This window comes from Dermacentor albipictus, chromosome 1 (assembly GCF_038994185.2).
Source record: "Dermacentor albipictus isolate Rhodes 1998 colony chromosome 1, USDA_Dalb.pri_finalv2, whole genome shotgun sequence".
Classification (NCBI taxonomy): Eukaryota; Metazoa; Arthropoda; class Arachnida; order Ixodida; family Ixodidae; genus Dermacentor; species Dermacentor albipictus.
Window position 1 is genome coordinate 303,170,895 of NC_091821.1, and position 16,586 is coordinate 303,187,480.

A 16,586-nucleotide genomic window follows, 5' to 3' on the forward strand; every position below is an offset into this window, starting at 1 on the left:
ATCTCAACCCTTCTCGTTTGGAGACAAATCTGCAGTTTCTGAATGACTACTGTGGGATCTGATGTGGGATTCTCACACCGTACTCTTGGGACAAAGTAACGACAACACAGTAGTGCAAACAATCACAAGGGCATTTATTGCACCTTTCATACATCAATGCCTGCTAGCCGAGTTGCTATCCACAAAACATGCTGATGGGCGCGCGACAAATCTAGAAGTCCGACTCACCGCGTCCTCGCGAGCGAATATGTTCGCCCCATGCTGGATCCCAACGCCTGGTCGTTTGCGTTCGAAGGCGGCCACGCGAGGCGGTCTCGCAGATGCATCGGTCGCCGCGCGCGCGGAATGTCCGCGCTGTTCGGCGACCCGCCGGGGAAGAGGGTTGCTGCACGTGCAGCACGTCTGTTCCGCTGGCTGTCTCGAACCCAAGAGGCTCGCGCCTTCCGCTCCCGCACCCAAGTAACCGCGCAGCAGCGCAACACCAGCGCCATCTCTCGGACTGCGCTTCAACCACATCGACCGCGCTGACGTCACGCAGGCCACGCGGGACCACAGGAGACGCGCTATGCGGGAAAAACATCAGGGGAGGCGCGAGGGTCGCGCATCCCCACACTACACAGAGCCCAGGGTTATAAAATTTTGTATTGTCACGGAGCATGAGATACTCTAGAGTAAGAGCAGTCTTTGCTGGCCCAGTTATTCATGGAGGCAACTTGTGAAGATCGCCATGGTCAGGCCCCCTGCAGAAAATGACCTCGCTTGGCAGTTTATTGTACTACCTTGAGCACTCATTAGATCTGCCTTTCTTTGCGAAGGCCTGTGCAGACTCAGATGGGCTCTCAATAGCAACTCTTGAATGCCATCTATAAATAAACGGATTGAAGTAGCTGTTTATCTTGCTGCACATTTTTTTTAATGCAATGACTATATGAAATCATCACATTTAGGTAGTGCCCCATATGAGAAATTTTAGTTTGTCAATAACTGGCAGCAATGTTGAAAGTAATTAGCTTCAGAATCCACATATTTCCTCATCATTGCATGCAGTGGTGCTAATTCACACAATGTCAAACATATGCCAAGTCAATCACAAAATTATCCACTAAGCCAACAACATGCAATCGTAAAACATGTACTGCAAAGGTACACATATTTTTTCTGTGAACAGGTTGTACGGCTGACTGGCAAAAGTGTCTTCCATATTTTTTTAGCAGCTTTGTAACTGTCCCATTTGGTGCCTTTTTGAAATAATTATTTATTATTTTGTTTTTAATAAAATTTGGATGACCATGAATGCCGGTCTGCAGCCACAAGTGTGCAGCACAGGGTTGACTGGTAGCTAGTAGATCCAGCTGTTGTTTGCATGTTTTTGCGGTGGTTACTTTCTTTTATAACCTTTTCACTTCCAGATGGCACTTGTAAGAGGTGTTTATTATGAATTACTTGGTTTAAAAATACCAGTTGAGAGTTTCCATTTGTGTCATTCGTGCATTCCTTTATTGTCTGTACATTTCTCGGGTGCAAGTGCAAGCTCAGGGACCATTACTCCCTTTTCAACATACTTCCTACTACATTATATTTATTGTCTGCATAGCAATCACTATGGACATGTTTCTCATGCCTTTCTTTTTAATTACTACCTCTTCATGTTTTTATGTCTGTGTGTTTCCTCCTTGTGCTACCCTATAGGAAGGACCTGATGGGGTAAAGCAGCTAGCATTTTGTGTTGCCAGGGGGTGGGGCTTGGGAAGTTGAAACCTCCCTTCCCTTAACATTTTCTGACCCCCTGCCCCCATTTCCCATGGAACAATAAGTTCAGAAAGAATGGCACGAAAGGGAAAAGTTGAATGTGAAGGCAAGTCGAGGGCTAGTGGCAGTTCGAAAAGGTGGGATTGTGTCATGGGTACAATCCCCTCTCCCATGCACAGAACAAAACACCAAAATGCACAAATAGCCATAAACTCACGTCTGATTGTGGAAAAAGTGGCCACATTTGTGGTTGTTGGAAGAAAGTAGGAGAATTTTGCTAGCCGCACTAGCGATGGCTGACACCTGACTGAACAAGGGGGGTTTCACAGTGAAGAGGGAACAGGACAAAGCACCTATTGGGGAACAAAAAAGTAAGAGGACCTATTTCGAATAATTACCGTACTGACAATGATGAATAGTAGGGCAATCTTGTAAAATATTTCACTTCCCATACAGAGGACACACCGCCTAGTAGGCATCATACTTTGCTGGTGAAGCAGCGCAGTGACACGGACACAGTGAAGACACACAAGAAAAGACGACACTCGCTGCCAATCACCAACCAGCCCAACTTTACACATTACTGAGCCTAGTAGGCATAAGCAGGGTGAGCAGACAATTAAAGGAGCCCATTTCAAAAAGTGCAAGCTGACAGGAGTTTCCAGAAATTTCTGTGGGCCTTAGCTTTGTTCACAGACAGTGACAAGGTGTTTTCGAAGTGAACGCACAAGGTGATCCACACTGAAAGCTCGGGAGAGAGAAAAGCTTTATTGCAGGAAAATCAACAAGGATGCAAAATGCTATCTGAAGCAACCGCACATTTTTCTTAGTTTATTTATTTATTTATTTCCTCAAAGGTCACTTGTTGAGACATTACATTAAGGAGTGGGTGGTTAATGGCAAACAAAGATATTACAAGTTACTATGGGGTGTTTTCGTTGAGCTGCTTAAATGCAAATGGGTCTATGATAGTGGAAACTTCGGTAGGCAGGCCATTCCAGTCTCATGTTGTGCGCAGAAAGAATGATTGCTGAAGAGTCACGGTATGGGCTTGTGGGGGTTATACTCTGTTAGGGTGACTGGTGCGTGCAATGCAATGTTCTTTCTTTAGGTACGGGTTGCCAAAGGGCAGAGAATGGAAAATTTATGAAAAAGGTTAAGATGTGCTATTCTACGGCGTGAGGCTAGAAAGGGTAAGTTTATTTGGCCTTTTAGTGCTGAGATGCTTGAATTAAGTTGACAGGATTTCGTGTGTTAAAGATAAAGCTGTTCACAATACATTGTTCTGCTAGTCTGCGGATGTGAATATTGTCGTTGGAGAATACATCTCTCGCGCATGTGCATAATATTTCTGCAAATGGTGGGCCACAATGCATTACATTATTCACTATGGTTTGGTAAACGTTGCTGCTTATATGAATGTTTGGAAAAAACAAACAGCGTTAGAACGGTACTAAACAAGAAGACACGAGACAATGTGCCATCTTGTTTTTGTTTGGTCCCATTTTTAGCTCAACTAGCTCATCAACATACATTATATAAATGCAAGCAAAAAAAAAAACAAAGTGATGATCTTATCTTTTTTTATATAGCCTCATTTTTAAATATAGCATAAGGACGATAGCCTACTTTGACGCAAAGTGGCTACATGCTGCAGCAATGAAAGACTTTTGTTGTTCAGCAAAGTAAAAATGTGCATCTTTGTTGATAAAGCGTGCTTTATCAACAAAGGTTCTTCGCCGGCCACTACTGGCGAAGAACCCGTCCCTCCTCCCTAAATAAAGGCAGATGCCAGGCAAGTAGCTGGTATTCAATATTATGCGTATGTGGCTTGCAAAAAATCAAGCCTATGGTCCAGTATACCTGGCGGTTTGCAGAGGCTACACTTAGAGGAGTTTGTACGTTAGATACAGTGTATATACCATAGCACAAAGGCAACACCGAATTTTAACCTGTATTTCACACTGCAGCAGATGCCACTCGGCAACCACAATGTCTTGTTGTATTCCTACTGCACAGATCTGAAGAGAAAGGAGTCGACATAGAAAAAGGTGATTCTTGTACAGTCCTCTGATGACAGAGCATGCATGTTGCGCAGCTGCGGCAAAGCCTGGCATTTTTGGAGGCATCGCGCCACAAGGTGCAGTGCTGTCTGGCAGGTCTGGAGGGTCAACCAAGGCCACCACATCCACTGGCTCCACATTTAGAGCAGCGCAGGGACCGACAGGCAAGTTGGAGACCACATTTCATGTTGGTAGCAAAATATAGCTGACTAACTAGCTTGTGGTAATGAACAGCCTCAAGATTGCTGCGTTGTGAGGTGTACAGTAGCACCGTACGACAGCAGGTGTGATTCGACACTGTGGCCTTTCCTGCCTCGTTCTGTAATAAGGTTGAGAAAGTGACTACACGTAATGTAGTGCTTTTATTTTTTTATTCAGTGCTACTGGTGTGATCAAGACTGAAAGGCCATCGGGTGGAGCAATTGCTGTTTGCCTGTTGTTCCTTTGCTGCAGCAAATAGTGGGAATGTTTCCATGCAGGGTTTGGCGCAGACTGTGCTTAAGATTCCGCCCTGGCTACAGCGGCGTTCCTCAAGTGCCGAGGAGTGGGACCGTGGGGCAGCCGATGGGGGTGCCGAAGTCCCCGTGTCCCTTGAGACTGAGCAGGAAGAAGAAGAGCAGCCATATGCTAATGTGTTGCCCTCACAGTGCCGAGCGTTGTACGACTACCAGGCCACCATGGATGATGAGCTCAGCCTGTGCTCAGGTGCTTGCAAACACATCACTTTTTGGTGCAGTTTGTGCTTTGACACCATGCAATTTCAAAAACATATCAGTAGTGTACACATATGCTGGCCTCAAGTGCTTGCGCAGATTCAGAGCCAATACAGAAAAATCTGCAAACCATCTGGTTGCAGCTACGAAAACTTCTGCAGGATCCTAAGATAGAAAGCATCAAGCTAGAACTGGATAGATGGCAATTTTCCTTTGTTTCTAACTTCTTAACCACATGTGCAAGCCTCTCGTTGCATCTTGAGACATTGCAAGAGCAGTAGAATCTCGACATGGAAGTGTGGGTGCGCAAAGCTGAGCTGACACTGTTGTGTTGTCATGTATATTAAATCTGCTAAGAGTAAAGACACGGCTGTGGCAAGATGAAGTGCACTCTTGCTTTGTCCTGCATTTGTCAAGTGCTGTTGTTTTCAAGATTCAGTTGGAATTTCGCATCTGCCACTTGCTAACATGCCGCCTGCATCCCAGATGGGTTGTGCACTTATACTGTAGATACTCGATACAACACCTTCATTGTGCAGAATGAGTTCGCTATATCAGAAATTTATCATAAAGCTTCAGTGTGACTTACACCTAGCTTAAAATTCTGCTTTTCTCAGTGCCATAAACCACAATATGATTATGAGGTATGCTTTAGTGGGGGACTCTGGAATAATTCTGACCACTTGGGGTTCTTTAATGTTCCTCCAATGCACAGGAAACGGGCATTTTTGCATTTCACCCCCATTAAAATGTAGCTGCAGCAGCCAAGATACGATCCCGTGACCTCATGCATAGCACAACACGACTTACACCTAGCTCATGGCACATAATGATGCATTCTGTGCAATATAAAAATTGTGCCAAACAGCAGAATTTCTCATGTCCCAATATTTGGTGGCATGCTTTTGTGAATGTGCCCTTCATTTATCAAGCACATGCATTTTGCCTTGGGTGATGTCTTTGCAAGTCAGGTGCAGCTGTTGCAGTTAGTGAATCACTCATTTCTCTGTGGCAGCTTGCCCAAGGCCTATGGTTGCAAAACCAGGCAAGACAAATACTGCTACATTTGGGGGAAAGAAAACGGTGGATCAGCTCATGCCTTACATATGCAGAAGGCGTTTTTGCAGTGCACATAAAATCTGATAAGTTGCCATCTAGTGCTGGGAGGTATGTGGGATTAACCAGCTTCGTATGTGCCTTGCCATCGGAAAGAGACAAAGCGGCTCCCTTTTCACATTGGCAAAGCTTTATAGGTCAAGCAAAGGTCAAGCAAAGCTTTATAGCAGCACAAGTTCACAGCCTCTGTACTATCCTAATCATATTAGCAATGAACCTTCCGCATAGTTGTGCTCTGCCCTTTTTGCACCCAGACAACTACAAGGCTAAGCAGCTCATATGCTGTGTAGAATAAGTGCAGACCTCAGACTAACTTGCACACCTCTCTGCCGTCAGGAGCTTTGTGCTTCGTATATGCTGCTTTACTTATATTCTGTGCCACAAGGTCATATTTAGCGTTCAGCATTTTGGGTTTTCATTTCCAAGTTTTTTTATTTCCTTTTTCTGTGAATATATTCTGCAGGTGAACATTGTCGGTATGCACGACTCTCATGCGTCCCCTGATACGCTGTTTTCCCGCATAGCTCCCGTCTCCTGTATTCCGGCTTTGCCGCGTGGCCTGGGGCCCGCAGCGGTCGGTGTGGTTGAAGCGCAATATGAGAGATGGTGCGACTGCTGCGCTGCTAATGCAGCATCACGGCGGGGTTACTTGGGCGAGAAAAGAAGAAAGCGCTTTCTCTTTGGCTCGAGGTCAGCAAGCAGCGCGGACGTTCCGCGCGTGCACCGATCCATGCATCTGCGAGACCGTCTCGCAAGGGCTTGTTCGAATGTGCCACTGTTCACAAGACCGTACGCGCGAACGACCAGGCGTTGGGATCCAGCATGGGGCGAACATATTAGCTCACTATCTGGTCGCGGTGAGTCGGACTTCCGCGATTCGTCGCGCTCCCATCAGCATGTTTTGGGGATAGCAACTCGGCTAGCAGGCATTAATCTGTGAAAGGTGCAATAACTGCCCTTGTGATTGTTTGCACTACTGTGTTGTCGTTCCTTTGTCCCAAGAGCACGGGTGAGAACCCCACAACATTCACTTCTTTTTAAGATAATTTGTTGCATTGAAACTAATTCTGGCTTATCAAATTTAACAGGGATAAGCGGGCTAGTTGGTGGTCATTATTGGAATGCATCATGTAACCGCACAAAGACAAGGGACAAGGAAGGAACACACAAAACAGGTGCGGACGCGCCTGTCTTGTGTGTTTCTTTCTTGTCCCTTGTCTTTGTGCGGTTACATGATGCATTCCAATTATCGAATTTATTGGCTCTAGAATATCCTCCATGATTGCAGATAACACTCTTGTTGCATCCAGTATGCAGATTAACAAAGCTTTAGAGAAGTTTAGAAAATGCATGATGCCATAAGGTGATGCGACTAGGCAGGCATTTATGAAAGAGTGAATTTATTATTTGATCACAAATAAAATCACTTTATTTGTATAAATTACATGTGAGCAGAGCTAGAGCAAATAATGCAGAAAGAATTGCTAGGTAGATGAGACACTGTGTTTGCTTCCAGTGCACTTTCCCAGTTCATTGCCTGTAGTGTCTGCAAAGATAAGGATGCTTCTCTCACTTCTTGCTTTCCTCACAGTGGCAGGCATAATGGACGCAAATTAGAAAAAAAAAGTAAGTAATGATTGCTTAGGCAGCAGGCTGATGCGTGGCTCATTACGAGCCTTTGGCTGTCGGCCCAAACACATTTTTGGCATTTTTGTACATCATGAAGTATAAGTAAAGAAATAACTTGAAATAAACTTGAAACTTGACCTCGCAATGCTTCTAGTATTGGAGTGCCGATTGCCATCTTGCATTCACTAGCCCTTTTTGCTTAAGACGGAACTCCAGGAGAACAAAAATTCAGAGTAATTTCATTTTTTCTCTCTTAATTTAAATTGCTGAATCCTAGTCACATTCTAGAGGATGCATTGTCCAGTAACACTGGCAGAAAATTGGGCACACACGCCTCACAAAGAGTGAGGCGATTATTTTCTCATGTGCTGTATTGTGTAACATTTTATGTCATTTTCAAAACTTTTCTCATCGTGTGTTGTGGCAAGTGGCCCACACCAGCAGTAGCGGAAATATGGTGGCATTAAAATTGTAAAATGTATGAAAAATGAAATTTATCATTAGGAAATGCGGCGTCCAGCTGGCTCCTGAATAAATTTTCAGATTTGGTTCTTGCTAATGATCATAATGACCTTTGTGATAATGCAGTATAATGCAGAGGACTTGTAAAACATTCCAGCTTTATTATATAAAAGCTTCTTCTACTAAATAGTTTTCAGTTACAAGCAGGTAGTATGTGTTTGCAACATATCAGTGGAGGTAGAGCAGCACTTTTGCCAAGATGGTGACATGTGACCAGAAAACAGTGATGTCCATGATTCAACTGTGCCTTTAAATTAATACAAACAAATGTGTAGAGGTGTGTGCATACTTGAAGCTTCGAAATACTGTATTTATTTGAATGTATGCCGATACTTTTCTTTAAGAAATAAATAAAAATAAAACGAGAATGTCTGGGGTCGGCTTAAATTCGTGGATGCGGTATGGCAGCAACCACCAGACGCTGCCGACTCCAGAAAGGTCGATGCCACGAGGCTAAAAACAATGCTGCCTATTTTATGTAAACACAACCAAGTGGAAATGCCCATAACCACGGAAATCATACAGACGAATGCGAAGGAAGTCACAAACATTCGAGGCCTCGCTCGGAACAAGTTAAGATGCCTGTATGCTTCAACATGCCTTTGACATGTCTCCTCCCTGTGGCATCTCTATTGCACCAAGTCAGGTAGTGAACTTAGTTACGCCGACATATTATGAAATTCCAGGGCAAGATCTTGACGACATTGTATGTTCTTCTCACAGCCTAATACTTTTTTTTTCATTGGGCTTACATTCAAGAAAAGCTTACTTCTTTTATTTTCTAACCTTGCGAATTCCGGGGGTCGGCCTAGATTGCAGTAAATTTGGTAACCGATCTTATATTGTTAATATTGCTACGGAACAGTATTTCCAATGACGAAGAGGCGAGCAGTGAGATGATGACGACGACGATTAGAGGCTAGCGTGGGCTGTTGCCTCTTGGCCAAGTGCGGCGTATTCCCTTGTAAATATTCTTGTATATAGCTTTTCATCTGCGTCTTCCTACGTAACATATTTGGTGGAGCTGGACGTTCCCTGTACCTCGTCACGGAGCTTCGCAGTGGATGGTACGTCGAGCCTTCCTTCATGGCTCCCGGCCTCCGACACCTGCTGCCACTGCGATGACCTACATCACTCTCCCCGCTCCTCACGATCCTGGCGTATTATCAGGCAAAGATGGGGAAGAGGTTGAGGACTGGATTAGCCTGTATGAGCACGTGAGCCGCAATAAGTGGTGGGACCCTACTATCATGCTCGCCAACGTAGTCTTTTGCCTCGATGGCACACCTCGAGTTTAGTTTCGGACGCACGAAGATGAGCTCACCAGTTGGGATTTGCTTAAGCAAAAGCTCCGAGACTTATTCGGCAACCCATGCGGTCGCCAACTTGCCACGCAGAAGGTGTTATACAGCCGTGCGCAGACGTCAACGGAGCCCTACGTCATGCACATTCAGGACGTCTTGGCTCCGTACCGCAAGGTTGACGCACATATGACTGAGTCCGACAAGGTTTCCCACATCCTCAAAGGCATTGCCGATGACACCTTCAACTTGGTCGTTTTCAACAACGTGGCGACGGTGGATGCAGTTATAAAAGAGTGCCGCCACCTGGAACTTGCTAAAAGCCGGTGTATCGACCAGCAGTTTGCCCGTCTGCCCAACACCCCAGTGACATCTTCCTGTGCCGACGCTCCTCGCCCCAACAACACTGGCGATGTTACCAGGATCATCCGGCATGATATCGATGCCGCCTATCCAGCTGCCTTCGACTCCAGCTCCTCCAACGCACCTGCAGTCACGGTTTCCCTGATCCGGGCAGTTGTCCGTCAGGAATTCGCAAACATGGGTCTTCACACCATCTGCTCGGCCCATCGCCCTGATACTTACTCGGCTTCTTCGACTCTGCCCCGTCCTGCATCTTATTACGCACCACGTTTCTGCGACCCATCTGAATGGCACACTGCTGACGACAAGCCCATTTGTTTTCACTGCTGTCGAATCGGGCACATTCCTCAGCACTGTCACAGTCGCTGGAGTTCCCCAACCCGGTTTACTTATACTGCCTACTCTTGCCCTTCAGGTGGACCTTCTCATCCCTATGCCACAGGCTCCGATAATGGCATCACTGATTCTCCTGCGCCGAAGCGCCCCTATTCTCATTCACCTTCGCCCGAACGACAACAATCTCTCTCTCCCCAGCCCCGTCGCTCCTTTTCACCGCCGCCAAATCCTCGACTGATGTTGCCCACTCATCTGAACCTTCTTGACGTGCAAGTCGACGGTGTTTCTGTATCTGCTCTTATAGATCTCGGGCGCATTTGTAGGTTATGAGTGCTGACTTTTGTAACAGCTTGAAGAAAATAATCACGCCCGCCACGACACCTGTTGTCCGTCTCGTTGACGGCGGAACAGCCCCTGTAATTGGTATGTGTGCCGCCCCCGTCTCCTTCGCCGATCGCTCCACTATCACGCTATTCATAGTCATCGCCCACTGTCCCCGTGACATCATCCTCAGCTTAGACTTCCTCTTCGCACATTCTGATATCATCGATTGTTCCGCCAGTACTCCCCGCCTTGACCTGCCTGTTCTGGATCCTGCTGAACCACACCCCAGTCGCCTCAGTTCCGTCGACTTCGTTCGCTTGCCACCTTTGGCACTGACTTGCGTCGACTTCGTGTCATCCCCACCAGTGCCCGACGGTCACTACATCGCCGCTCCTATGCAAGACGTCCTACTTACACACGGGATCACAGTACCTCATACCGTTTTATCTATTACGGCGAATTGAGTCTGCCTGCCAGTGGTCAATTCTGGCTTGACAACACAAGTGCTGCCACGCGCGATGTCTCTGGCCCAGCTTTGCTCATTCGAGGATCACTCAGTAGCATCTATTGCAGTACACGACAATTCAGCCGATCCTCCTCTACCATCGCAGTCAGCAACTTGTACCATCGCCGACTTACAGAAAATGATTGCGCCCGACATGCCGTCCGAGCATGCTCGTGAGCTCTACCGCATTCTGTTTCCCTACCACAATATTTTTTACTTTAACGATCATCCTTTGGCCCAAACTACAGCTGTTAAACATCGCATTAATATCGACGATGCCCCTCCTGTTCATCGCCACCCGTATCGAGCGTCACCAGCTGAGCGTCAAGTTATTCATGCAGAAGTTCGCAAAATGCTTGCAAAGAACATTATTGAACCGTCATGTAGTCCATGGCCATCACCTGTTGTACTGGTAAAAAAGGATGGCTCATCGCACTTTTCCGTGGATTATCGGCACCTTAACAGGGTTACCAAAAAGGATGTGTATCCCCTACCTTGGATTGACGATGCCCTTGACTGCCTCCACGGTGCTCACTACTCCTCCTCTATTGACCTTCGTTCCGGCTACTGGCAGATTGCTGTGGACGATCTCGACCGCGAGAAGACTGCTTTTGTAGCACCTGAAGGTCTTTATCAATTCAAAGTGATGCCGTTCGGTCTATGTAACGCTCCTGCCACTTTTGAACGCATGATGGCCTCCCTTCTTCACGGTTTCAAAAGGTCCACGTGCCTGTGCTACTTGGACAACGTTATAGTATTCTCCCCAACGTTTGCTACGCACCTCGAGTGCCTCTCGGCAGTCCTGGAAGTTTTTCGTCGAGCCGGTCTGCAACTCAATGCATCGAAGTACCAATTTGCCCTTCGCCAGATTACCGTCCTTGGGCATCTCGTTGACGCAAACCGAGTGCAACCGGACTCAGGCAAGATTCATGCTGTTACGCACTTCCCTATTCCGAAGTGCGTTAAGGATGTGTGCAGCTTCATCGGCCTTTTTTCGTACTTCTGCCGTATCATGAAAAATTTTGCGGCCATAGCACGACCACTAACCGAGCTTTTGAAAAAAAGACGCCCCTTTCCAGTGGGGCGATAACGAGGCCTCTGCATTCTCGCATCTACCGTATTTACTCGATTCTAAGCGCCCCCTTTTTTTCACGATCGCGATGCCCAAAGTGAGGGGGGGTGCTTAGATTCGAAAAATCTAGAATACCCCCCCCCCTCCCTCTTTTCGCTGCGACATCACGACGAGATGGGTGCGAGAAATAACATTTTATTTTGCTAACATTCAAAATAAAGATCGGTGCAGACAGTGAACCCACCGCTTGTGTAGGATGCTCAGTCACTACAATGCCGCTCGAGATTGTCGCACCACTTGAACCAGTGCTCTCGGTATCCCACAGCAGGTCGTCTTTCGTTCCGTCGAAGTTGTTTGTGATCGAGCACTCCTTAAATGATTTGACCACAACATCGACTTGGACCCTCTTTCACGCGTCCGAAATCCACTTTGCAATGGTTGATGGGTACGTTTTCTGCAGCTTTCCCGTCGGCGTCTTCTTTGCGTCAGGATTTCGCACCCAAGGACTTGAAACGTCGAGGGGTTGCAGCACTGGCATCATGGCAACCGGAATCACAACCACGTAGCTATTGATGTTCCAAAGCTTTGTCGTAACCTCCGGGGTCAGATGTCCGCGAAACGCATCCAACAGAGGCATCAACCGCGTGCTTGCAGGTCCGCCGAGCAATGATTTCAGAGTGAGCAAGCGCATTTGGCAGCCTTGGCTACGCGCTCTTCCTAACAATTAGGGGGGCACTTAGATTCGCATGCAAACTTTTTTCCTAACTTTTTCGCGAAAATAGAGGGGGGGTGCGTAGAATCGCGAAAATACACTAACTGACCTTCTCACAACGCCTCCCATTCTGGCCCATTTCGATCCTTCTATGCCTATCGAAGTCCGTACGGATGCCAGTGGTCACAGAATTGGCGCAGTACTGGCACACCGCCAGCACAGCCACGACCGTGTTATCGCTTACGCCAGCAGGCTCCTCTCACCCGCGGAGCACAACTATTCCATCACTGAGCATGAGTGTCTGGCCCTAGTTTGGGCGGTTGCAAAGTTCCGCCCATACTTATAGGCCGACCCTTTTCCGTTGTCACAGACCAGCACGTGCTTTGCTGGTTATGCTCACTGAAAGATCCTACAGTAGAGTTGGTCGCTGGGCCTTAGACCTCCAGGAATATTCGTATTCTGTTATCTACCAATCTGGCCGACTACACAAGGACGCTGACTGCCTGTCTCGCTACCCAGTCAACAAGCCTGCCGATGCCGACAGTACTACCGCCAACGGCATTTTCTCTGTGTCTGCCTTTGCTAACATCGCCGATGAGCAGTACCGAGACCTGTCGCTGCGAGCACTCATCGAGCGTCTGCGCTCTACACTTACCGACACATCCGTTCGCCGATATGTCCTCCAGGGCGGCATTCTGTACCGAAGGAACTTCCTCCCTGATGACTCTGATCTTCTTGTCGTGCCAAAACATCTACGACAGACTGTGCTCTTTGAGATGCATGACGCACCTGCTGCAGGGCAACTTGGTGTAATCCGCACATACGACCACGCCCGCCGCCTCTTCTATTGGCCTGGTCTCGCTCGCTCCGTTCTACGCTACCTGCCGGTTATCTCCAGCCAATCACCGTCCTTGTGAAACCGTTTTTTCGTGTTGGATTAGACCTCCTCGGTCCCTTTCCCACGTCATCCTCTGGGAACAAATGGGTAGCCGTCGCAACTTATTACGCCACCTGATACGCTATCACGCGGGTTCTCCCTACCAGTTGCGCCACTGACGTCGCGGACTTTCTCTTGCGTGACATTATCTTACTTCATGGCGCCCAGCGACAGCTGCTTTCTGACCGTGGTCGTAACTTCCTCTCTAAAGTTATCGCCAACATTGTGCCTTCCTGCTCCACTCAACACAAGCTGACTACCTCATACCATCCTCAAACCAATGGCCTGACAGAGCGGTTAAACTGTACTTTTACCGATATGCTGTTCAAGTATGTTTCCAAGTCCACCACAACTGGGACATTGCCCTTCCTTACGTCACATTTACGTACAATTCTTCCTGGCACAACACCGCCACATTTTCTCCGTTTTATCTACTGTACGGTCGCGAACTGACCTTGGCCCTTGACACGGCACTTCCTCCTGCTGCGATCTCAACAAGCGAGTATGCACCCGATGCCATCGCCCTCGCCGACCACGCATGCCAGCTTGCCCATGCTCGACTGACAGCCTCGCAAACCACTCAGCAGCATCAGTACAACGCCTGTCACCGTGACATACAGGTTTTTGCCTGGTGCGCTCGTGCTCCTGTGGTCGCCCTCTCGTCACGTCGGACTTTCAGAAAAGCTCCTTTCGCAATTCACAGGGCCCTACCGCGTGCTGCGCCAAGTGACGTATGAAATTGCTCCTGTGAGTTCAACCTCATCCTCTCCTCTGGTATCTAGTGATATTGTGCATGTCAGTAGGCTCAAGGCCCACTACACTGCTTCCGAGTCCGGCCTTTAGTTGCTCCGGAACGGCGCTTTTGCGGCCGGGGGCAGTGCTACGGAACAGTATTTCCAATGACGAAGAGGCAAGCAGCGAGAAGACGACGGCGACGATTAGAGGCTAGCGCGGGCTGTTGCCTCTTGGCCAAGTGCAGCATATTCCCTTGTAAATATACTTGTATACAGCTTTTTGTCTGCGTCTTCCTACGTAACACTATAATAGTCACTATCTGCAGATTTGAATACTCTTCTAATACTCCAAATTGTCAGCACTGCACAATTAAACATAAAATTGAAGCAAAATATAACGGTTTTCATCCTAGCAGCCATACTGGACAGAAGTGTTCAGTTGCAAACTAACCCTTTAGGACGCTGTGTACGCCAAGAAAGAATGTCAACAGCAAAAGCATTGATGAAAGTAATGATATTGTCATGGGAATGGTGGGAGTATAGAAAGACCGTATTTACAATATATATACAAGCAGAGTCAAAGGAGTTAAGATGGCTGACCAGCAACAACATGCAGGAGCCAGTGTCTCGCAATCTTATTTCTCTTCTTTTATCCTTCCATAACAGGACCACCAGGTGCTGAAGCACTGTCTCAGCACATGTTAGGTGAAGAATCGCGATCGAAGTATGGCTTCAACCGCGAAGCGTGCACAATGTCAATAGGCATCGGACTAGAGAATGGATAAAACTGTAATGGCGAGATCTCATAATTGACGTCGTTAACTTGATGTAGGACTTCATAAGGCCCTTTGTAGCGAGATGGAAGCTTCTGGGAGAGGCCGACCCGACGACATGGTGACCAAAGGAGCACCCAAGCACCTGGGGCAAACTTAACGCGATGGCACCGGTCATAACGCTCTTTCTGTATATGCTGTGAGGCTAATTAACGAGATTGGGTGACTTGACATGGCTTGTGAGTGCAATCTATGACTTCAAGAGCACACTCAGTTGCAACATGAGGCACAGAATGGAGGATAATGTCAAATGGCAATGTGGGGCCACGACCATACAAAAGGTAAAAAGGTGAACATCCCATACCTGCCAACCTGGCGAGATAAAAAAATAGGGAGACTTTTTATTCGCGCCAAAGGGAGAGGGGGGGAGGTGTTCAAACTTTCAGGCAGTGTTCGATGAGTCCTTCTGCAGGGACCTTGCAGTAGCAGACTTTTGCTCACTTCAAAAATTTGTCCGAGTAGCTTTGCTCAAAACATAGTCCAGACTGACGGCCCTTCACTAGCAGCCGGTGTTGGAGGGTTGTGTTGTACATTGATGAGCAATATTCAGTCCTAGTTTCTTGCGCCGTGCTAAAAATCCTCTCACACTCTGCCTTGCTATGCACTATCACAAGTAAATCGAACATCACCTTAGCAACTCAGTGAAACATGTCTTCCATCAGCGTTTTTCATTTTTCCAACCATAGACCACTGCACGTCCCACGTTTCTCCATTCAGAATGTCCTCTTGAAGACTGTGCGCCTGTAGTGTGGCAAACTCAGCTTCGAGAGCATCTAAAGCGTCTTCTGCAGATTCATTGGAATCTCTGGGCAGCAGCTGAAGGAAACTCTAAATAAAGAAAAGAAGACTCGAGAGCGATGCCTGTGAAATAAATTTCAGGTTGGCCACCTCCGCGTCCTTTAGAGTTGCATTTCAGAGTTGCGTCCACATCCATAACATTTCGCCTCATCTCATTTCAGAAACATTTTCTGTAGAAGACGCCAAGCATGGTCACTGAAACTAAGGGGTAGGTCGTGTTCGACGAAGAATCCTGTAAACAGGCACTCCACACGTATGACACTGTCGTCGCAGTTGTTCCAGAGAAAGTTCACTATGTTGTTTTGTGGCTGAGCGGTGTGAACATAGCTTTGATGCTTGCTGTGGAAACATGTAGTTTCAAGCTGCCTTTGCCACCGTGAGACACGCTGACATCACATCTACACATTGTACAAAATGTTTTTTTCTTGATGTCAAAAAGCACGGAAATTCAGAAGTATAAGATCGCAAAATCTTCTGCAAATACATTTTTTCTTGGGCTTTGACAGCGCCATGGCATCAAGCACACGAGGATTGTAACTTTAGACGGTGAACCGCACACACGGCCTAGCCAACACTAATCATACACACAAGCAGTATAGAATAAAGAACCAAGCAGCAGCAACAAGATGCACCATGGACGAAGGCATGCATGAAATGCAAGAGCTACATTGGCTCTGGCTTTGGTCGGCTTACTAGGCACCGTAGACGGCTGCTTAGTTGATGATACCGACGGTGCTAGTGCGGCTGTTGTTGGTGATGCTGACGATTATGACGTGGCTGTAGATTCCGTGGTGCCGGTTTCGCAAAAACCATTATTGCGCGAACAGAGACCACTTTTCGCAAGATATATGACAGCGATCGTACAATTGGAAAGTTCAG

General features: G+C 47.2%; 2 protein-coding genes across 11 annotated transcripts in view; one reads left to right on the top strand and one right to left on the bottom strand.

Moving 5' to 3' along the window:
- Nost (Nostrin) overlaps positions 1–16,586 on the top strand; it is an 86,137-nt gene that overhangs the window by 59,298 nt on the left and 10,253 nt on the right. For all 10 annotated transcript variants that reach the window (XM_065455173.2, XM_065455179.2, XM_065455178.2 and 7 more), the window contains 2 exons: positions 3,848–3,976; positions 4,292–4,517. In XM_065455173.2, coding sequence (XP_065311245.2) covers positions 3,848–3,976; positions 4,292–4,517 — 355 coding nt within the window. The remainder of the gene's footprint in view (positions 1–3,847; positions 3,977–4,291; positions 4,518–16,586) is intronic.
- Positions 1–16,586, bottom strand: part of LOC135920909 (kinetochore protein Spc25-like) — an 80,467-nt gene that overhangs the window by 5,801 nt on the left and 58,080 nt on the right. The gene's annotated exons all lie outside the window — the stretch shown is intronic.